Source organism: Lepus europaeus, chromosome 11, assembly GCF_033115175.1.
Source record: "Lepus europaeus isolate LE1 chromosome 11, mLepTim1.pri, whole genome shotgun sequence".
NCBI lineage: Eukaryota > Metazoa > Chordata > Mammalia > Lagomorpha > Leporidae > Lepus > Lepus europaeus.
The window spans coordinates 79,731,561-79,756,299 of NC_084837.1; the positions used below are offsets into that span (position 1 = coordinate 79,731,561).

A 24,739-nucleotide genomic window follows, 5' to 3' on the forward strand; every position below is an offset into this window, starting at 1 on the left:
TTCTTAGGCAGTATTTGGCACAAGAAGTTTTCCTTGAGTTCCCCTTTTCTTCAGTACAATCAACAGAGGTGACAGTAAAATAATTTTTCATTTCCTTCCTTGAAAGAAAAATGCATTAGGGAAATATTGTTGATTTACATTCTTAATGTGACAGGACTTAGGGATGAGGTCCTGGGACATTTTCTGCAGTCTCCGCAGGTGCAGACGCTGGAACTTCTGCCAGAGGATAGACAACAGCCAGACGATTCCCATTCTCAAATAGGAAATTATTTTCCTAGGCTTATTAAAGAATAGTCCTGAGTTCTTTCAACCACAGGGCTGTAACTGACGATGTCCTGATGACTTTCCACAAGAAGGCAGAGTTTGCATGAACATAGTTAAAAGGTTATGGCTCATTTTGACTCATTTAGGAACTGATTACAGTAGCATTTCATCAAATTTTATATCATCTTATTTCATGAAATTTTACATGTTCCTTTCTCTGTGGCTCTGGGTATCAAGGCTAAATAAGACTGGGACAGCAAATGTCAAAATCTTTATAAAATGATCACAGTTGTTCAATTCAGAGTTCTTTCTCCCAGCTAAGGGAATTAAAATGAAACTTCATAATGAGACTTTAGTAGAGACCTAAGTAAGTACTTGGAAAAAGTACATGTCCTTTAATAAATATTTCATTTGATAAACATTTCATAGCATCCTAAATTCTGAGCACCTAGGCAGAAAATGTCCTATAGAGTATTTTCCTATCTCAGAAACTCCAGCTTCCCAGTGGAATGCTTTTAAGAACTCTAATAAGGACAATGCTCCATAACAACAAAGGCTTTCTCCCAACCAAGTGTCCCCATGGTGGCAGCTGTTTGACACAGTGGCTAACACACTGCTTGGAATGCCCCCCATTCCATATCAAAGTGCCTGGATTCAAGTCCTGGCTCTGCTTCCACGATTCCAGCTTCCTGCTAACACACATTCTGGGAGGCAACAGGTAATGGCTCAAGTATGTGAGTCCAGATTGAGTTCTGGGTTCATGGCTTTGACCCAGGTCTAGCTACTGCAAGCATTTGGGAATTGAAGCAGGCGACAGAAGAGCTCTCTCTCTCCCTCCTTCCTTCTCTCTCTCTTTCTGTCTCAAATAAAAATACATGATAAGAGAAACCAAGGAAGAAGCTTCTAGTTCTCTTAAACATTATACCCAGAACTAGCGCAGCATTACTTCTGCCATATTAAAGTAAACAAATCATAAAGGAGGAGATATCTCATATTCTCCAACAGACGTGATCTGCTAAATGGCTATGTTCCTGGGTTAAACAATAAAGATGCTAAATCTGGGCTTTTTGAAATCCAATTACATCCAAGTCTATTCCCAACCAAGACAGGAGTAGAATTCCACGATTTAAGCAATGTTAAAGGAGAAACATTATGACAGCTGTGTTATATACTTAAGACAAAGTAAGGAATTAGAAAATTCATTAAGGACTGATATGATTAACCTTGTATGTTAATCTTCCTTCATCTTCCTTATACAACAACCTAGAATGGAAATACCAGAGTTGAATGATCTCCATTTTAATACTAGTCTTCTGACCTTTGTTTCCTCCTCTATAAAACAAAAATAAGACCTGCTTTACATAGGTGTTGTACAATTAGTGAGGTAAAATGTGAATGTATCTGAGGCGCATCATCACTTGGGACACCTCCATCCCATATCAGAGTGTCTGGGATCAAGGCGTCCTGCCTCCCTTTCCCACCCAGCTTCCTGTGAAAGCATCTGGGAGGCAGCAAAAAGATGGCCCAAGTAGTTAGGTTCCTGCTACTCACGTGGGAGACCCAGATGGAGTTTCTGTCTCCTGGCTTTGGTCTGGCCCAGTCCTAGCATGAATCAGCAGGTCAAAGATTCTCTCTCTCTCTCTCTCTCTCTCTCTCTCTCTCTCCTCCACTCTGTCTTTCAAATAAACACAAAGAAATAATTTTTTTTAAAAAAGTGAATGTGTTTTAAGTGACTAAAATGGAAGTTTTTCCCTTTTCCAACTTCCTTAAAGAAGGATATCTTGGATTCATATGGTTTCCCTCACCTCCAAACACAACATGCCACATGCAGTACATGCTCAAAAGATACAATAAATCATTTTCCATGGGAAGGAAGCGGGGACAGGATAAGAAATTCAGATTGGTTGTCAAAGGGATCAGATTCATCTAAAAGTTGCCTTAGTTGTTTTATAAACTTCAGCAGTCACTTGGATAAAGATTAAGAAACAGTGCAACTTAGCCACACAAGCTGCATCACTAGGTCACTTCTGAAGCAGGAAATACCAAGGCCAAATCTGGCTTGCCACCCACCGTTTTCAGCCCACAGCAAAGCGGTCCTGACTGTGGCATACAGAGTGGCTGCCATGCCTTTTCTAGCTGGGAGAGCCAAACCCTGAGGAATTCTCAAAGCAGCAGGCATTAATCACAGTTAGGTGTAAATAATTTCCTATCCTCAATGAATCTCTGACATAAACCTGCCATGTTTTATTTCAGTAATAAAATGTTTTGTTTTTTTAATAGTAAATGCTTCAAATGATTTGTATGAAACCCTGCAGTAGATTATGCCTTGGAGAGTTCAATGCTTCTCAGCTTGCCACTAAACTGCCTTTGGTTCATCATAGTAAAGTATCAGGTAGAAATCAATAGGCAGACTGATCTATTTGTATGAAAAAGATCAATTGTCTTTAATTAAGCAATACAACAAAGAAATAGTTTGGGGACTTGTCATATGGCAGTTATCTCCTCTTACATGATTGCTCCATTGTTTCAACTAATGTACTTTAAAGTGATTTGTGGACAATAGAGACAGCAGTTAATTACAATTATCATTTAATGATATAAAATTTTTGAACTGTATTGCTGATATTCTCAGTACAGTTCTCTGTAGAGCTAGTGGCTCTGAATATTATAATCAAAGGTAATAAAGATATTTTTAACTTCAAGCAAAAATAATCTTACCTTATTTTACTTCAAATAAAGAGTCTACCTATGTAGAGTAAAATAATGAAACAAGTGTTCAGCTCATTTACGGGAAAGGGGGAAATAAAGCTTCCTCTTGAAACATTTACGTAGTTAGTGCAGAAGTGGTTCTGTCGACTTTCATTCTTTGCTGTGCTTCACGCCAAAACATCTGGCTAAAAAGTGAAAAAACACCCAAATGGCATTGTATAGGAAAAACACCTAGATGATTGATTGCATTTTTCACTTTAAAGTCAATGTTTTGATATTATAGAGACATGGCCTTTGTTCAATAGGTGTAATCTTTTGCTGGCTGAAACAGGGTTTTACAAAGCTTGCTTTGACAAGGACTAATTTATCAATTCTAATTTTAAGTGAATTAACAGTTTTAAATAACGGATCCAATTATATCATATACCCTGTACCGCACCTATGCTGAGTCCTACCTAACTTGAAAGGAGAAAGAAAAAGCCTTCAAAGAAAAGACTGCCAACTATATACTTTCAAAAGGACTCAGCACAGGGTCAAAAGAAATGAACAACTAGAGGCTACAATTTAAAACAACTTGAAAGTATTCACCTAAGATCACTGCACCACAGCAAGAGCCTGGGTACTTTAAAGTAATTGTTGTATGCCCAACACACTACACTAACATGCAGTGACTACAGAATGGTGTTAAAGCTGTGAAGAGAAGTAACTGAGGACATGAGCGGTGAGGCAGCAAGGATTCACCCAGCTTCTCCTGTATCCATCTAACCTCAAGGTCTGTTTCTGAAAGTAAAAGGACACTGATGGGAGGAAGAGACAAAAGGTCATGAGTCACGTTCCCCAGAGAACAGTTCAGTTTGGCCAACCTAAAGAGGGGCAAGGTTAGATTCCAAATGAACTGGGAGGGGAGTTACGGGGGGACCTGGCCCCTTTCCCAGAATGAGGGTGCTTGAGATATTCAATGCTATCTTGGATCAACCCGATTAAAGGGCCCTAGGGGGAATCCAGGAACCTGTGATACAGATTTAATATAGATCTAGTGTTCCATTTGATTCAGGATTAAGAATTATGACAGGATATCCCTACAACAGACCTAAACTGTCCAATTTTTCCAGCATCCCTAAGTCACATGTTGTGTTTTACTAATACTTGGGTTGGAGTCAATGCAGACATTTGTGGTCTTTTAACCACAAAAATGGACCAAGGTGTTCTACGTTCAGGTCTGCCTCTATTCCTCTCACATGATTTCTTAATGGGTAGACCTCCTATATGTACAGAAAGATTAAGATGGTGTGTCTTAGGTGTGTCATTTAAACTTTCTGCAGCTCACTTTTCCCACCTGTAAAAGAAGATAAGAAAACCAACTGACCTAATGGTTGTAAGGATTAAATAAAGTATTGTATTACTGAAAAGCCTGGCATAGTGTTCTTGCAGACTTGTTACTGATTCTGATTCTGAACGTAAACAATCAGTTCAAGACAATTTATTGGTGCTCTCAAACAACGGGCCACCCCTTTTTCTGTACATGTTTGCTTATTCATCCATTTATTCTCTATTGCTGCCAACTAGGACCCCTAAGCCAAAACACCCAAGACACACAGGGCAAAAAGAAAGAAAAAAGGTAAATATGGTGAGGCCACTCAACACATTAACTGGTCTTCCAGCATGTCCAGAATCTTCTGATTCTGCCCTTAAGACAGACTAACGCAGGGCAGCGCAAACACTGCAGAGCTGCCTGGGCCTGGGAGGTCTGAGTAGTGGCCTGGGAAATGTGCTTTGGGAGGAGAAATCTCAGGGAAAGGGCTTTCCTGGCCTCCCGTCAGTCTTGAGAAAGCAGAACATAACATGATTTCTTTTTGTCTTCTGCTTGCAAACAAATGTGCCTTTGCCTATCTTCCCTGGGTTTAATTAGTCTTCTGTCTTCCTCAGAATTCAGGCTGTTCATTTGCAAATGGAAGACATCAGAAAGGCGTGTGGGTGTGGGTGTGGGTGTTGGGGGGGACAGGGGGCTGAAGTGTTTATTTTCAAAGCCACAGGGGGTCCCCATTTGAAAAAGCACCCAGCTTATCTCAATGTTTTTGTTTGTATGATTTTGAATTAGAAGGTTGGAGCAATTCATTTAGGAGATTAAGCTGTCTTTACAATGGTCCTAGTTGTCCTATTTATTCAATAGTATTGCCAGGGTTAAAAAGAAAAAAAGAAGGCTTTTTACTGCACTCTTCATTATTTGAGTGCAACAATTTTAAAGGGTTCTTTTGATTTTAATGGCAATTAATTTTACATCAAAGTGATGATTATTTGCAGACCACAGATGAAAATCACAGCCAAACTGTACAACAGATTAGAGTTGTCAGTTTCAGGAAATAAAAATCCAGGAGACTAGTTAAACATGAATTTCAGAAAAACAACAAAGATTTTAGTCCAAGTATGTTCCAAATCACCAGGTATGGGGTACACTTATACTAAAAAATTTTCAGTTATTTACCTAAAATCCAAATTTAAGTAGACACCCTATATTTTATTTGGCAATCCTACCATGTTTTCATGGATGTTGTATACGTTCCAAGAATGCTAAGTGAAAAATAGGGCAAATTCCATTTCATTATTGCACTTAAACTTGCTCTCTACAGAGCTGAAGTACTTCATCAGTCAGAAGAATGACTCCCAGTTTATTAACAGATAAAGTGATACCTCAGCAAATCAAGTTAATGTTGATTACAGGATAAGACCTAGTGCTTGTCTCTGAAGCCCATTCTGTTCATGCCAAGTTTTCTCATAATTGAAAAAGGAACACCCAAAAGGGGCAGCTGGCCTCTTTAGTTGAGCCATAAGTTACTGTGCTGAACTACTACTTTTAACTGTGAATATCATCTTTCTTTCATTTACGATACAAAGCAAACATCCTGCACATGGAGGGGCTGACTCACCGCACTACATGCCCCAAGATTGAAGAGGCCTTTGAACCAATAAATGAGTGATTTTCCCCACAGGAGACGAAACAGTTGGTTTTGACTATAAATAAAAAGCAACCTGAATTTATGTGGCACAATCATTTTCACATATTTGCTGACATAAATAATTAAATAAAAGGAGATTTTTTTGCCCTTGATTTCGATCTTAGCAAACATAATTACACCTATTTTGTACTTAAATGATTAATTTCTTCCTCACAGTTCTTGGCTTTTACATATATGCAAAAAGGTGTAGATGATGCCTCCTCCTACCCCAGGAATTAGGTTATTTGTAGGAATTCAGTCTGAAAGCTTCTGACTTAATAAAATGTGATGATAAACTAGTAAGTCTAATTGTGCATAGTTTATAAAGGCAATATCATTATCTTAAAGTTTTATCTAAGCTTTAGAAGGTAAGGGGTATTTTTTGGTAGACCCACAAAGCACCTTAATTTTTCTCTTTTAATTTTTAAGTAGATATCCTGGAAAAGCAGAAAGAAGGAAAGAAGATATTCAATGACAAACTCAAATTAACCATCAAATATATGGTCAAGAAATTCCCATTTACCATTTAAATAAAATATTAGAAGACTCTCGTTAGGACTTGGTTTTGAAACAAGCCCCATGTTGAAGCTAAGCCCTGCTAAGAAATACCTCTGAAAGCTGCCACTTGACCCGGAATTCCTCTACAGGAAAAACTAGCCATAACGACAAGAGAGGCCTATATGAGAAACTGCCAGAATGTCAACTTCATTTGCAGTGGCCCCATATGGCCTGATCACTCTCCCTGGCATGATAAATCACTGGCAGAATCCTTACCTTCCTACGTTTGATCTCTGCTCAGCAAGATGTGGTTTTGATGTGAAGAACTCCAGATCTCTTAGGTCAGAGACAAATAGCAGTGGCACTGACCTGCAAAGTGCTAAGTCTCTATTAGACTGCAGTGCAAAGCCAGAAGCTTCTGACAAGTTCCCTCGCCGCAGTTTCCCGACCCACCGTGGCTTTCATGAGCTTAGCTTGGCAGAAAAGCTGCTGAAATGGTTTAGAGGAGAAATGATAACAAATCTTTCCTTTCTATCACTGTGACCAAGTACTAAAATCAATTTTCCGAAGACTGAAAGGAGAACTTCTCTTGGGACTCATTGCTCTCATTTCTAGTACTATAATTTTTTTGGCAAATGTGAAACATTTTGATTTCCAGTGGATCTTTATGACACCACTAATCACTCATTTATATAAGGACAATCATTACCAGATTGCTATGGACCATTCTTTGGTAATTATGAGTGTATCCTTGGGAAAAGCTTTTAGCAAAACTGTTTTGAGTGCAAATTTTGGTTCCCAGAAAGACTAACTAGATATACATGCATGTTCAGTACTTTCCTCTGACCCTCATAATCCAGGTCCTAGACTCAGCAGAGGAAAGAGTTCTATATAGTCGGGGTGGGATATATCTAAATAGTCAGGGTGGGATACAGAAATCTCATAGCTCTTCTAATCCAAAACTTCTTATAAGCAGGTAGGCTAATAAATAAGCATCTCATTCTACCTTCTTATTATCTAAGTAATTAAATTGATGTCCAGGAAATTCAAGAGACTTAACCAATAGAACAAAGCATTTTCATATCCCCAGAGCCTAGTATAGAGGAGGTATTTAACAAATGATCAAGTGATTTCATTCACACATTAATTCAATAAGTATTTATTGTACAAGGAACTGCTAAACAAGAATACATTAGAGGCAGAGCTGGGGCCAAAATGCAGGTCTTCTAATGCACAATCCACAGCCTTATTTGCTGCTCTACTATGTACCCTGAGGAGTTTCTGTTTCAAAGAAATGGAAAAGAGGGGCCAGCCCTTTGGTGTATGGGGTAAAACCGCCACCTGCAGTGCTGGTATCCCATATGGACTCTGGTTTGAGTCTATGGCCTGGGAAAGCAGTAGAAAATGGCCCAAGTCCTTGGGTCCCTGTACCCACGCGGGAAACCTGGAAAAAGCTCTCGGCTCCTGGCTTTAGATCAGCACTACTCCAGCCATTGTGGCCAATTGGGGAGTGAGCCGGTGGGTGCAAGATTTTTTTTTTCTCTCTCTCTGACTCTGCTTCTCTCTCTCTGTAACTCTGCCTTTCAAATAAAGAAATAAAGAAAAGGGAAAGAGAGTAGGAGTGGAGTTTTCCATCCATTTTTCTGTACATACATGAGTGCGTGTACTTTCCTTCAAGGAAGTACATAAAAAGGAAGTAAGCTTCTTCATTAACACTTTATCCTGGAATTAACTTTCTAGTCCTGGCATTTTATCTGTTAGTGACTCTGAAGATGGAATCAGATAATTTTTCTGGTAATGGAATATATGTGTTTATTCATTCAAACACAAATAAGTATAGACCACACTCTATCACAGCAACCATGATACTAGCTCTTGTGAAAACTCAAGTTCAGGGGTGCTGGCACTGTGGTGTAGTGGGTAAAGCCATCACCTGCAGTGCCGATATCCTATATGGGCACCGGTTCGAGTACTGGCTGCTCCACTTCTGATCCAGTTCCCTGTTAATGTGTCTAGGAAAGCAGCAGAGGATGGCCCAAGCGCTGGGGACCCTGCACCCACATAGAAGACCCTGAAGAAGCCTCTGGCTCCTGGCTTCAGCCTGGCCCAACCCTGGCTGTTGTGGTCATTTGGGGAGTGAACCAGTGGATGGAAGGAAGGCTTCTCTCTCTCTTTCTCTCTCTCTCTGTAACTCTGATTTTCAAATAAATAAATAAATCTTTAAAAAAAAAAATCTGAGTCCAGGAAGAAACCAGTGTAGGCATTAAATAATAAATGAGCCCCTTGATGTGACATTATCAAACACATGTTATTTAATAATAATAAAAACAAGCATTTGAAATTAATCTACAATATCACATTTGAAAGACTTCTTGCAAGAGATCTGGTGTGTTCTGAAGTCATGTGTGTCTGTCAATATAAAAATGACAGCAGAAATACTCCAAAAATTGTTACTAAAATTGGCATGAAATTTTAGTTAGCTAAAATAATGAGTTCTGAAAAAGGAAAAAAACAAGCTATCATCTTAATAGCTGCACTGTTTCAATAGTCATCCTCTTTATATAGGTGGAATAAAACACTCATAAATTAAATCCTTCATTATCTATCTTTAGAACTACACTGGTAACTTTGCAAATGTTGTTTTAAAACAAAATGTTTGGCTTATTTTTTGGCTTAACATAGTTTATGTACATTTATGCATACATGTCTATACTAAGTGTTGAGCAATAATCTCTCCTTGATTCAGATAATGAAAAGTTCCAAAAATCACTGTTTTGTGTACTTCTTTTCTAAGCCTTCTCTTTTTCTCTGTTGGAATTCCTGGTAATGATACCAGAATGTAGGCAAACCTCATTAGTCTCCCTGCTGTTTACAAGACAGGATTTATGCTCAATGTGCCGAACACAATGGCACACATCACTAAATGGCTAGGACTGCCACCCAGGCTTTAATCTGAGAAATTTTTCACTCAGTACAAATACCTATCGGCATGGAGAAACATGGAAGAGCAATTACAGCCAACACTTGCAGTCTTTTAAGAGTACACCAATAAATACCCATTTGTGAAGGTTAATTTAATGCAACCCAGGCTGTTATCTGAAAGAGTATATGTGGCCAATTCAATCCATTAAGTAATTACTAAATTCTCAAGAGGGCTCACAGAAGTCAAATGTGGTTATTCCAGGTTCATTGCTTTTGCTCTCCCTAAGGACCATTTAGACCAGCAGCAGGGAGGTCCAACTACAAAGGTTCTGGGGCATTTATGAAAACAGGTACATGAGTCTAACCAAGGAATCAAAGTCACAGAGGGCCAATCCCTAGAGAAACACTTAGGGAAGCAGAAGAGAAGCACAAGTGGAGAAGAATAAACAAGGGGATGGAAAAGGTGAAAAGAAGAGGTACATTGACTGGAAAATAAAGGACAAAGAGAAGTGTGTTCTCTCTAAAAGGGAACACAGAGAGAATTGAGAGACTACAAGGTCTGACTTTAAAGAGACACCTGTTAGCCCTTTCTTTAAATGGGATTCTTTTTATTTTTAAGATTTATTTTATATGAAAGGCAGAGAGAGAGAGAGAGAGAGAGAGAATATTTCAGAAAGGATTTCTGAGTCATTTACAACGAAACACTAATTGCACAACCCACTACCAACACCTTCTCTTATTGAGTTGAGTTATATCAAATGATGGCCTATTAGGGGAAAGAAAGCACTAGACAGAATGTAAAATATATTAGTTTTCAACAGCTTTGCACATTCTCACTCCCAAGTGAATTCTAATAATCATAACAAAGAAAAACATGGTTGAATGAAAAAACTAACAGGTGTTATTAAGGGCAGTGTGTGAGGATCCAACCAGTGATAACCCAAAACCACAGTTGCTTCTCAGACCCTGAAGAATCACACGTACCCAGGTGATTCATACCTACAGAGACAAATCCTATCACCCTCTCCACTTTTTTTGTCTGAATTCACACTCCCATCGTTACGGTTGGCTGACATTGTTGCTAATGACAGTTTCACACAATACTAACTGGATTTAATTGTGGGATTTGTAATCAGAGAACTGAGTTTGACATTACCCTGTAAAATACTCAGCAAAGTTACTGTCCAAATATCGGTGCTTTCTTGTGGTTCTTGTGCTTATTCTGGTTATGTGCATGGAAGGAAGGATTGCTACCCACTATTGCTACCCGCTGTTATTACTGAGCCTGCAAAGACCATTTAATTTTAATTTGCTTTATTTCTCACTTGTAAAATGGGGATATTACTGTACCATTTCCATCATAGGGTTATAAGAATTACATGTAATCATATGAGAAAAGTACTCTGAATATAATAAAAGCTGTAGCTATTAAGAGCTATTAACAATAATAAAATAAACCAAAAACTCATTGAACAAAATTTTTTGAAACATACACACTAGCAGGCATTGAGCTAGGTGCTTTAAAAATACCAACATGAGTAAGAATTTTAATCTAGCACAGGAGGAGTAAGTACACAGAAAAATATAATTCAAGGCAAAAGTTGCACCATTTAAGAGAACAAACAAGTAATACAGGTGCTCAAAGAACTTAAGTTCATGGTCAAAAAATCATTTGGGCAGCCAACTTTGTTAGATGTTATACAAGTACATTATAACATACACAGAAGGGCTAGATTTAGTTTTAAGTTTGGAGGATTCCACTCTTCTACAGTATCTTCTTAAAATTTGAGGCACACATGAATCAAATCACTTATGAAATCTAAACATAAAACATAAATGTACAATACCATCTTTGTCTTTAAAACAAAAATTAAAGTGTTAACCAAAATTCAGTAGTGTTATTTTCAAGTCTCGTGCTAAGGAATAATTTAAATTATAACAACAGGATGGAGCACAGTATTGAATTAGTCAAGATATAGATATTTTCACTGGAAATTATTTTTCAGATTAATTGTTACATATTCATGCTATCTCCACTGCTATAAACAAATAGCATACAGTGAAGAATTCATCTATTTACCCTGGTCCTTCAAAAATGGGTCGTGTGTGTGCACTGAGAGAGGGAGAAAAAGAAAGGAAAGGAAATTAAGTCATGATGTGAAGAAGTTATAAAAATCATGTTATCCAGGAGTTTTGTATGTTGGCCACTTAAAGGAAGGTTTATGGGACACATCATTTTTCTTAATTCAGGGAAACCAGCATATATTTTAATCATCCCTTGAAGTAGAACTAGTGTCTCATATTCCCTCACTAAGGAAAAGACTAGGCTTGGAAAGATGAACTTTGTAAGAGGAACTTCCTCATTTGATTCCAGGATTGCATAGAATATACTTTTAAAAAATTCTTTGCATATTAATATTTTGTCTTTCATATGTCATGTCATTTGTCCTTGAGATTTATCTGTGACCTTTTATTTAACCAAATAACAGCTCCAAGGAGGTTAAGACACAAATGTAAACAGCAAAAACATTTAACAACAAAAATACAATCTCCATCTTATGATGTCAGACTTCAGATTTTTCAGCTTTACAATGGCACAATGCAATACCCATTTGATAGAAATTGAAGTTTGAGTTTCAATCTTTTTCTGGGCTAGCGATATGCAGAACTATATTCAATAGTAGGATAACACAAATGTCTTGGACACATTTAAGTTAGACTAGGATAAGCCTTGATGTTTTTTCAGATAGGTAGGTGCATTAAATTCATTTTCAACTTAATATTTTCAGTTTACAATGGGTTCACTGAGACATAACCCCATCATAAGCCCAAGAATATCTGTAATAAGCTTACAGAAGATTGTAAGGAAAGAAACTGGAAAAGCATGGAATAAGAATGGATTTCCTAAGCAAATAACTAAAAGGAAAAAATGTTCTTCATTTGCATTTAAAACTGGTAATTAGACAGAAAGAGTAAAGTGGAAGGAGAAAAAGTATTAAGGAGGAAGAAGATGTTATTAGACAGTATGTAACTGAGAAAGGATTAAAATCCCAAATATAACAAAATTGCTACAAATTAATAAATACATATACACAAAGATGAGCAAAGACAAAACTAGCCAAGTCACAAAGGAAGAAGGCCAAATGGGCAAAAAGTATAGAAAAAGATATTCAATCTCATAAGAATAATTCAATTTTATACAAAATCAAAGAAATGAAAATTAAAAATGGAATGGGATATAATTTCATAGTTAACAGATTGGCAAAACTTACTAAGTGTGAGAACTCCAAGTTTAGGTGAGAATAGAATAACGGTGTCTTGATAAACTCCAAGTAGAGGTAAAGACTTGTATAATCATGGTGGAAAGAAATAGGGCAATTCCTATTTATGTTGCAGGTATTTATATTCCACGAGCCAGCGATATATTTTATTAGAATATATTTTAGAAGCTTTCTCACCCAATATAGAGAAATGTGTTCAGGAATGTTCAAGGCAACATTATTATAATATTAAAATATTCAAAATATTTTAAATGTCAATAGAATTAATGAAAAATTGGACTGTATTCAATGACTAGTGTATTATACAACAATGACAATGGATGAAGAGCAAGTGTACCCAACAGCATGCTCAGCAAACAAAGCAAACTGCATAAAGATATGTAAGGCATGGTACTCCTTACAAAATACTATAAAACATTTTAGCATATCAACACTAGCATATATTATTTATGGATACATACACTTGCATGGATATAATCTGTGATTAAAGCAAATGTCTCAGAGGAGGAAAGGAACAAGAGAGGGGGAAAGGAGGCTTCTCAGGAGGGCTTCAACGTAATTCTTTTAAAAATCAGAAGCAATTATTGCAAAACGTTAAGAACTAACAAATCTTGGTATATTACTGTCTGTACTCTTCTGTGTGATTGAAACAAATAATTTTCTGCCAAATGTGTCTCACAATACAGTGTGCTCCCGATTTGCTAAGGCCAAAACATTTCTTTATTTTTCGAATTCTCATGGTACTTCAACTGCATTCACTCCTAGCACTTAGCGTCTTCTACCAAGCACAATAGTTCCATGCATGCCCATCCTTACCCCACAACAAGTGGGAGACTACTTCAGCTTCTTCAAAGAAGGGCCCCACCTATCTTTTCATGCCAGACAGTAATTAACAATGCACAAGAAGCCTAATAATGTTACATAAACAAACAAATGAATAAATTCAGGGAAGCAAATCAGTAGCTCTGATTGCAGCCAAAAATAAAAGTGACCCTGAGGTAATACAACTAGACAACCATTCCTGTGAAAATTAAGTTGTATTGGTACAATAGGTATCAGATTCTAAAATACAGATGAGGCAGAATCCATTGCTTTCAGGTTTGCCAGGGTATTTAACAAAACGGTGTCATATGGATTCCTGACTTCCTCCAAAGAAAAGGTTTTGTGAGGAAGCCCAACTTTAACACCTAGGGAGTGAGACTGTTTAAGTTGTTCCCCATAATGTCTTACAGGTATTTTGTAATTTCATCTTCCCAGGCAAGGCCTTCCTGATTCTCCTCTTCTTTTCCGCCCTAAACCCTTCCACCATGACACATACCTGGGGATTTGAAGTAGGTGTTGGTAGTAAAGGTTTGAGGAGAAGGGAAAGAGGCTATTTGTACTTGTTAATGGGTTTACTAAACCCCAATCTTTTGCCAGATCCATTTACCTGGAGGTAGATTCCATCCTACTTGTGGGAAGAGTCCACAATTTGTCACTTTCTGACTCAGTTTAATCTTTAAGCAATACCTAAAAATGCCACACAGCAAAAAACTTGTGTCACCTGACTTAAAAACGGAAGAGTCAGATGAATGAGAATTACGCATGAAAAACTACTCATATATGAAACATAATCTTTTAATTATTTTGAAAGTGTTTCCTATCTTTTACAATCAAGAGTGGAAAAGATTTTGGGCCTATGATAGCCTAATTTTTCTAGATATGAGATTAGTGTTTTCAGTTTCATCAGGACAATAAGTTTTATCTTTCCAGAGACATAGCTATAAAGAAAGGGCTACTTTGGCTCTCCAAAGGTCAGACAGTGATGAGGAAAGGAAATAGAGTAGATAACTACTTCCAGAGGTAACAGAGCTGAACTGGTGAACAAGGAAGGTTTCCTTCTATAATACAAATTAGAATGTTCATTTATAGATTTTAATTTTTAGCCACATTCTAGAAGGGTCAATTAACCCCCATGCTTGACCCCAGGGAAGTGTTAAGAGCTCAGCAGATGACGATGTAGTGAAATTACTCAATTATTATTCCAACTGGAATTTTCAAAGTCTGCAGATGTCTTCAAACCATGTGACACAATAAAAAATTGTTGTAAATAAACTCGTAGGAGAGAAGATTTTGCAGGTAAACAATTTAAACATAACTCAACCTTAACAACACAGCTAACAGAAAAATGCCAAATTAGGAATTTCCAATTTAGATAATCCTGCATTTTTGAAAACTTAAATGAAAGATATCCCAAAGATACATCTGAAAAGGTGACATTATGGTATTTACCTCTATACCTACATTTAGTATTTGAAGGGAAATGAATGGCTTTGAAGTGACCTGTCACAGCAAATAAAGTAAGGAAATGTTAAGAATGCTTTCAAAATGATCACTGCCTGGTGCTTTTACTTTCTAGAAGATGATTTCTTGGGATGTGCCAAAATTCCATGTGTTATCTTGGATAGCTAGGATTAAAAGTTTCTTCATTTTTTTAAAAAAAGAGTTTGTTTTTTAAGATTGATTTATCTAATTGTTTGAAAAGCAGAGCAACAAAGAGAGAGCTATATGTTCCATCTGCTGGTTCACTCCCTAAATGGCTACAACAACATTTGGGCTACACCAACAGGAGCCAGGAACTCTATCCTATTTTCCAACATGGGAGCCATCACCTGCTACTTATCAGGTATATCAGAAGGGAGCTGGATGGAAAGTTGAGCTTCCTAACCAGCACTCTGATACGGATGCTGGCATCATAATCAGTGGCTTAATCCACTGTACCATAATGCTGTCCCTCTTCTTAGTTTTTAAATTACATAAACTAAGATACTCTCCCACAGCCAAAAGATATCTACCTTCATATATATATATATATATATATATATATGCATATACACACACACACACACACACATATATATATATATATATATATATATATATAATTTTGTTTAGGGAATACTTCATGCCTATAATATACATAGAAACATGATGCTTCTTCCCTCCCAGCCATCGACTGCTGGGGAAGATATCTACCTTCTGAGAATCTTCTCAGAAACTACCATTCATCCATGATTTGTGTGACAATGACTTGCCAACATATTTGTCCAAAACTACTGTAAAAAGCAGCAATGCTTATTTGCAATCTGGAGTTTAGACTCAGCCAATTGGGCATTGTGAGGCATAATAATGCTGAATTTTGGCACAAGTGTCAGATATCTAATTTGATTATCAAACTACTGTCTGGGAGATGGTTTGATTTAGTGACTTTTCAGTAAAGACTTTTCTGGACAAACTTCTAAGGAGTCCCATTTGTTGAAAATATAGTACAAACATAATACCATAGTTACCCAAAGTATGAAATTCTTTTGAGTAATTAAAATAGTAGATAAACCACTGACCTGCTTACAAAACTTTATTGATCATATAGTTCTTATCTTTCTTAATATGGATCTCCATTCATTTGCTACTATAATAATCCAAATGTAATTAATATAACCATCACTTAGCACTGACTCAACACTATATGCCACTCACTTTCACACAATTTCTGTTTAGTCATCTTAACAGCCTCATAAGGTAGGCATTATTATATTAATGTTGATAGATGTATAAACTGAAAGTGGTGAAGAAACTTCTTAAGTGAAGACACTACACATGCCTTTTTCACTACTACATCCCTAGAACCTGGTACCATACCAGCATTATGCATCAAATGTCAACTGTCCGCATAACTAGTAAGTACCTGCCTGATCAGGATTAAAGACCTATTTTAACTCAGAACATTTCTTTTTCCAAGTTAAGGGCTTATAAACGTTTACTTAAATGTGGGCCATATGGGGCCAGCATTGTAGTGCATTGCACTAAGCTGCTGCCTACAATGCCAGGATCCCATACTGGAGTCCTTGAATTGCACCTACTTTGCTTCTTTTTTTTTTTTTTTAAAGATGTATTTATTTGAAAGTCAGAGTTACACAGAGAGTGGAGAGGCAGAGAGAGAGAGGTCTTCCATCCAATGGTTCACTCCCCAATTGGCCACAACAGCTGAAGCTGTGCTAATCCGAAGCCAGGAGCCAGGAGCTTCTTCCAGGTTCCCACACGGATACAAGGGCCCAAGGACTTGGGCCATCTTCTACTGCTTTCCCAGGCAATAGCAGAGAGCTGGATCAGAAGTGGAGCAGCCAGGCCTTGAACCGGTGCCCATATGGGATGCTGGTGCCTCAGACCAGGGCATTAACCAAGCTGCGCCACAGTGCAAGCCCCTACTTTGCTTCTGATCAAGATCCCTGCTAATGTGCATGGGAATGCAGCAGAAAATGGGCCTGCATTCCCTGTCACCCCGACCACCCATGTGGAAGACCCCAGTGAATGAGTTCTCACTCCTGGCATCAGCCTGGTCCAGTCTTTGCTGTTGTAGCCATTTGGGGAGTGAACCAGTAGACTGAAAAATCTGTCTCTTCCTCTCTATCACTCTGCTTTTCAAATAAATCTTTTTTTAAAATGTGGCCCATATGGCTTCTGTTGCTACTACTAATTCTTAGATGGCAGGTTCACAGTAAGCATAGATAATACACAACAAACTGGATGTGACTGTTAACAGTAAATCTTTATTTTTAAAACCAGGTGAGGCCGGCACCCTGGCTCACTTGGCTAATCCTCTGCCTGAGGCGCCGGCACCCCGGGTTCTAGTCCTGGTTAGGGCGCCGGATTCTGTCCTGGTTGCTCCTCTTCCATTCCAGCTCTCTGCTGTGGCCCAGGAAGGCAGTGGAGGATGGCCCAAGTGCTTGGGCCCTGCACCGGCATGGGAGACCAGGAGGAGGCGCCTGGCTCCTGGCTTTGGATCAGCGCAGCGCACCGGCTGTAGCGGCCATTTGGGGGGTGAACCAACAGAAGGAAGACCTTTCTCTCTATCTCTCTCTCTCTCTCACTGTCTAACTCTATCTGTCAAAAAGAAAAAAGAAAAACAAAACAGGTGAACAGTCTATAGTTTTCTGACCCCTGCAAACTGTCACTACGATAACTAAAAAGACAAAAATATACATCAGTGTTAGGATTTAATTATCCAGCTGAGAAAGTCTCAGAACCAAGAACTGGGTGTATTGGAACCTGAGATGCTTATTGGCTTGGTCATGGTTTGATTATGGTGCTTCACCAATGCAACAGAGAAGTAACTAAGCCTGGCCACAAGGAAGTCAGATCACACAGAACAAGCTCCTCAGAGAACCTTCTACCCTAAGACAGAAAAACTAGCATTTATCATTTCATAGACATGAAGGATCAAGAATGCCTTGGCAGATGATGATTCCGTCTGGCAACGTAAGCCCATGGAGTAGAATGCATCAGGACAGGCCCTCAGAATTACCTACTTCAAGTCTTGTGATAAAGTTTTAATTTCCTTGGGTTAAATGGAGATGATATGAACTACAAAATTCTGTATAATTATGAAAAAACTTTGACAAATCTCAAGTCCCCTATAAACATGGAGCTTGACTGACAACTTAAGAACAAAACAAAAGCTTCAGAAAAAAAAAGTTGGAAAGAATTTGACCCATACCTAATTTTTTTAAAGATTTTATTTTTATTTACTTGAAAGGCAGAGTTACAGGGGTGTGGGGCAGGGGATAGAAAGAGAACTTCCATCTGCTGATTTATTCCCCAAATGGCTACAATGGCCCTGAGCTGGGCCGCCTCCGGGCCAAAGCCAGGAGCCCAGAACTTCATCTGGGTCTCCCATGGGAGTTAGGGGCCCAAGTACTTGGGCCATTCGCTGCCACCCGCCTAAACACATTAGCAGGGAGCTGGATCAGAAGTGAAGCAGCTGGGACTTAAAACTAGTGCTCAGGTACAGAATGCTAGTGCGACAGCCAGCAGCAAACCTGGTAAGCCACAATGCTGGCTTAGCATTGCACTCTGCCCTACATCTCCTCCCACCTCCAATACCTATTTTTAAGAAATTATTCCTAGGATAGGCAGGAATCCTACTTCAGATTTTAAAAACTCATAGAAGTGTTAAAAAATGTAACTCAAAGCAAGCGAATAAAAAGCCACAAAACGTTACTCCTTCTTAGGAGTAAACCAGTTCACATTCTCCGCATTTTTGTTAATAGAAGTAATACACAAAAATAAAGATTTAAACTCAAACTCTTTCTTCCTCCCTCTTCGTCCCCCTCACTCTCTGTTTCTGCCACAGACTATTAGGAAAACCAAAATGTATGGTGAGGAAAGCTCCATCAATTAAGTCAAGGCCAAGGTCTTCCTTATCAATTATTCTTACTTATTCTGTATCTGTAAAATGTTTTCCTAGGACTGTATATATATATATATATATATATACATATACATATATATAGTATATATGTATATTATCTACATAAATATAATACAATTGAAAGTACTAGGCAAATTGTTGTGCCTCATAAAAATGTAAGTAGCATTGTATGTATTATAACCATTATTATTATGTTGATCAACTGAACCACCACCATGCTGACAACCAATTTTTGGCACTCAATGTTTCTAAAAAGACCCTAAACTCATCAAGGCCAACGTTTCTAGTGCAACTAGCATAGTGGAAAGCACTACTATAAGGATTATATTTTGAATTAAAATTGACCCAAGAAAACAGTAGATATTTAATTTTAAAAGTTGTTACATGAAAAACTAAAAGACTTAAGTAGGAAGTATGTAAAACACATTAGTTGTTTTTCCAGGTGATCACATTTTGTTTTTTTCTCTTCTAGCTTAGTAGGTCAGTACCCTATAGATGCTCCCCTCCTCTCTTGTTTCAGATCCCACAGTATCATAGGCTGGATAAAAACATTATCCTTTATGTTACTGTTAGCCATGAGTGTAAACTCCTACCAAAGAAGAGATCAACAAAGACATAGCACAAGACTTATGTGGGGAATGGGGATGGGGGTTAGGAGGAAACCTAGTAGAGCCAGAAAGGAGAAAATGGAATAGAGGAGGAGGAAATGAGATAAAAAAGGCAAATTTCCAAAAACTTGGGAACCTGAAAAAGATGGTATCTCTTGCAGTCAGTGCTAAACCTTGATCTTTACAATGTATGTAACTCCCATAATATATTCAGGCAAACAAAATTGTAGAACTCAAACTGATAAAACAGAAATAAATCAAAGTGTAATTCATAAAAAGCATAGCTAAAGGCAATCAGAATCCTGTGCTAGATGTTAAGCTATCTTCTTTGGCTACCGACAATGGGTTGCACATTCTCTCAGCTCCAGATCAGTCCCCTTACTACTTCACATCAGTTATCATTCCTTCACCAACACAGTCTTTATACATCACATTTCTTAATAAGGGCTCATATTTAACATTTGGGATCCAGCTTGCTGTATTAGGAAAACAGAAATGATACTGTCATTGGACATTAATCTAAAATGGATATTGGAACTTCAAAGTGGCAAGCTTATTTTTAAAATGAAATGTAATTGCCTAAACATCAATGCAAAATCAATTTCAGCATCCCTGCAGACTGAACTTTAATTCTGTAGCATTTCTACTGGATCGCTGACAGGTAAAGGCAGTACCTGTCAATGCAGATGACCTGCCTCATTATCTTTTTTTTTTTTTTAAAGAAATATTTTGAAAGCAGAAAGGAAAAGGTAAAAAAAGATCACAAATACAAGACATTCTAAGTGCATGTTTCTTGAAATTCTCACAACTCAGTAAGTTATTTGTAAGCCACGACTTTATGTTGATCCCAACATCACACCAAAAAAAAAAATTATCCAGAAAAATCACATTCCAATATTTCACAGGAAAGATTTCCGTTTAGCAATACAAAATGATCAATTAGCAGTACACCTTGGTTTGTCCCACACTGCCATTTTCTGATGCAAATATTGTTTGTTTCATGCAATTCAACAGGCCCTGAAACATAATACTTTTTATCCATTACCCTCTTAAAATTACCTAATGAATATGGCATCATTGTTCTAAAGGATTAACTGTCCATCTACCTTGTTCAGTCTTCTGTTTGAAATTGCTAATATAATTTCCTTCACTTCTGATTCTAAGTGAATCTTTAAAACATTCTCCATTAATCTAATTTTCTTGAAAATATAAAATCATTACCCATTATCTTGAGTTATCAAAAGAGCAATTTCTGTTCTCCATGTTTAAAAAAAAACAACAACAACCAAAAAAAACGCTTGTCCATGACGCTTGTCTGAGAAAATGTAGAAGTCTCACTAAAGAGCTGAGGAGGAAAGCAGCTGGGAATGTTCGCAGATACCTGATTTTACAAGTTCTGTGCAAAGAGCTCGCCTTTGGATTAGTGTTACTCAGTGTTTATGAGGTTGGTTTGTCAAGACAAAAATAAGGTGCCTCCTCCCCACAAATTAAAGAATCAGGTTACAATCCATTATTTCATTTCTGATTGTTTTTCTTTGTAATAAGTGGGAAAGTGGATACTGGATAAAAGTCTTCCCCGAGCTAAAAGACTCCACATTAAAGGCTCCAATTAGCTATAAATCAGTTGTCTTTCCTACTGGGGGAGAACAAGAGAGAAAAGAGACTGGGGGGTAGTCGGAAAAAAAGAAAACTGGAAGAGCCTCCAAATTAAATTCTGAAAAAGATACCTACTGCATACCTACAACTTCTTTCAGGGACTGCTGGGAAAATGCTATCAAAAGTAAGACTAAAACCAACCTTGCCGAATCTGAGGGTTGGGACCTTTCTCCTGCCTAGATCTTGCATCTTAAGACCTTTAAAGACAGCCTGTGGAGGTTACAGACCCTCATAAAACAAAACTTTTATGCTGCCTGCTTTCCCTGCTTGTCCCTAAACCCTGAGATGTGCCACACATTGGCAGTATTGTTACGCAAACAATGCCTAAAAGGCTATAACCGTTAACGACCTCTCATTAAAATGGCTTTCAAAAATTTGTCACACCATCTAAAAAAGCTAACAGGTACATGAAATCCATCTAAATCGACATTCAAAATACGAATCTCCCTCATTTGTACCCTAAAACTCAATGCAAGAAAAATTTCAGAACTCTGATTTTCTTTAATTTCTCTTTTAACCATTAAGCTAGAACCAATTTACTTCTGTACAAAATTTAGTTCATCTTGTAACAAACATTGATATACAACTTTAACCATTACTGTGTGCGCACATGTGTTAAAGTTGGTCGGGAGAAGTTTGTGGTAGAAATCTAATGGAAGCAATAAAAAAAATCAAACCAGGGAACTGAAAAATGAATTCCAAGAAATTTGGCTTTAAATTCCATCCACCTCCCCTCTCTTCTAAAAATGTTTTAACATTACAATCCCCTAGCCCATGTGTGTGTGTGTGTGTGTGTGTAATCGATAAATTTTATCTATGATGAATTTATAGAAAGAAAGCAAATTCAATTTACATTAGGTAGCGGATGCATTTTTTTTGTGTGTGGTCCAACAACAACAAAAAAATTGCTACTTGGCAAATTCAAGATGTCAGAGTTCGTTATTAAAAAATTAAGTGTTTCCGTTCAAAAGCGAACCCACCAATTTGCACAAATCTGCACGCTTTTCGAGTTTTCCAGGGAAACTACCGCAGACTACACAATTCGAGAAATACTGGGACACTGGATCCCGCCCCGTGCTTAGCAGCCTGGCTTCCCGCGAAATTTGTCAAAACCAGCCGGAGCGCTGGAGCCCTGACAATTTCGTTCGGAGGAAGCGCCTCTGCGCTGTCCCGGCGCCCGGGGACCTGACGGCGAGCAGCAGCCCAGCGGCTCTCTCGGAGGTTGCAGGGCCGAGAGGGGACCGCCGGGTTTGCCGGGCCAAGCTGGCGGGGACCCGACCCCTTGTCCCGCTGTGGGGGCGACGAACGGGTTCCCACTCCTCTCCCCGCGGCGGTCGGGACCCGGCGAAGCGGCCCCCAAAGCAGCCGCACAGACGGCCCCGGGGCCGGCAGCCGTTGACGGCGGCCGCGCGCCTCAGGTTGCCGGGGGTCCCCGAGGCGTCCCCAGACTTCAAAAGCCTGGGTCTCCGCGGAGGAACTCGGGGGCGTCCCACTGCGGCGCGGGGGGTCGGCCGGCGGGTCCCGGGCGACCCCGGCCTCCGGCTCTGTCACGCCGCCTGGGCCCCCCGTGAGGAGATCGCGGAGAGGCCAAGAAGGTTCTAGAAAGTCGACGGCGCGGGGTGCCCCGCCGGCCTCCGCTTACCTTGGTGTACTTGATTTCGAGGTTGGGCGTGGGCGACGGCAGGAGGTGCAGGGACGCCATGAGCGCGGCGGGGTCGGCTTTCACCTCGCCGGGCATCTCGATCTTACTGGAAGTCATGGTGGCGGGCCGAGGTGTCGCTCGCCCGCGGCGTGGGGCGGTGCGGGCTGTGCGCGCGTTGCGGGGCCGGGGATGCGCTCGCCTGTATATAGGCAGGTGTCAAGCGGGGGCTCTTCTTATTGGACGTGCGGGCCGAGGCGCGGGGGGCTGGGCCGTCCCACCTAGGACGCCCCGGCGCAGCCGCGATTTACATAAAGCCCGCGCCGCGCGGCCGGGACGCCCCACGGTCAAGTCCGCCCACTCCCGCCGCTCTGCGCGCAAGGGAGCGGCCCGCGGGCGCGCTGCCGCCGCTGTCCTCGACGGCCGAGACGCGGCGCGGCGGCCGGCGGGGCTCGGCCCGGCCGGAACCGGGTTCCCTCCCGCCTGGTCAGTATGGGCGGGAGGCGCACGGTGGTCCAAGTCGGCCGGGGAGGGGGGTCGTGGACCCGGGAAGCAGAGCGGGGCCGGGGCTGAGGGGGGACCGGAGCCGCCTCTCGGTGGAGAGCGGGAAGCCCAAGGCTCTGAGGGCGCCGAGGGCGGCTCCAGGGCGCTGAGACCCTCTCCCACCTCGTCCCGGGACGCGCCGACCCCCACGTCCCCTTCTCTCCCCGAGGCGCCGGGGGCTGTGGCACCCGGCTCCTCTCAGCGCTCCTCCTCTGCTCCCCGCACCCAGTGCTCTCAAGGTGGCCCGAGGTGCGCCGGGGCCGGAGGGTCGGGGAGAGGCAGCGCTGAGTGCGAGGGCCTCTCCCCGCCCGCAGAGAGAGGCTGCCCGCGCCCGCCGTCTCCCGCCCGACTGCTGCCCTCTGCCGGCCGGGACCGTTGCGGGCGGCCCACAGGATGTAGGCCTTTGCCTCTCCTCAGAGTTGCATGTTTCGTGGGTCCCTGGTGTCTGTCTCTATCTCTCTCTCACACACACACACCTTGTTTTCTCTTGTTTTTAGCATAATATCTATGATCCTAAGCTTTGGGGTTGAACTTCCAACTCCATACCCCCTAATTTGTTTCTGCGCTGTGCCAAGTCCTCTTCTAGTGCATGGATCAACATGTGATGTAAATCAAAAACTCAGAGACCTGACCCCAGAATAGGCTTTGAGCTTTGTGGGCTAACTCTAGATCCCATATGAAAATACCCTTTTTGTTGCCTTCCTCTCATTCCCACTGGTAGCCTGTTAGAGTCTAACAATGAACACCTTTCTACTCTATTTTTACATGGAAAGGGCTTTTTCATGGTGAAGGGCCAAACTACCAAGCAGATCCTTGTTTCTCATCTTAATATCATTTTCAGAGCCCCTAGAATTCTGTTCTCATGTTAAATGTCAGCCAGAAAACATCTGCCTTGGATACTTTCAGTAACTATGACGGCTGAATTGTGGCTCTTTGAATGCTAAGCAATGGTAGGAATAGACATTTCCTTTTGGTATATGGTTTATAGACATGAGACACAGGTTTTCAGATCCCAAAGTGACCTGAGTTGTTTTTGTGGAGAAATTGCAGATTTTACCTTAGGTAGCTTGAGGGATCTTGATTCAGAGAGGAGTTCTGTAACCAAAAAGTATGACTTAGCAACTGTATACAAGTATGTTGCTGTGATATAGATTTATTAAAGCCTTGGAGGGTTAGCTGTTAAACTGAGAGATAAAGAAGTAAGGTCTCAGATTTTGTTGGAGAAAGAAGGTGCCAGCAAGGAACAGCCGTGATACATATGGAACAATTCTTCTCACGTATTTTGAGCACTTTTTCAGTGCCAAGCCTGGTGCTAGAGGCTGGTTTGCAGACTACACCAACAGCCCTTGCCATCAGTGAGCCCATAATCCCTCCTTAGA

At 40.1% G+C, this 24,739-nt stretch overlaps 1 protein-coding gene across 1 annotated transcript in view; it reads right to left on the reverse strand.

The window, feature by feature from the left end:
• ALDH1A2 (aldehyde dehydrogenase 1 family member A2) overlaps window positions 1-23,071 on the reverse strand; it is a 121,822-nt gene extending 98,751 nt beyond the window's left edge. The window contains exon 1 of the mRNA XM_062206006.1: window positions 22,821-23,071. Coding sequence (XP_062061990.1) covers window positions 22,821-22,937 — 117 coding nt within the window. The 5' untranslated portion in view covers window positions 22,938-23,071. The remainder of the gene's footprint in view (window positions 1-22,820) is intronic.
• Between the last annotated feature and the right edge of the window lie 1,668 nt (window positions 23,072-24,739).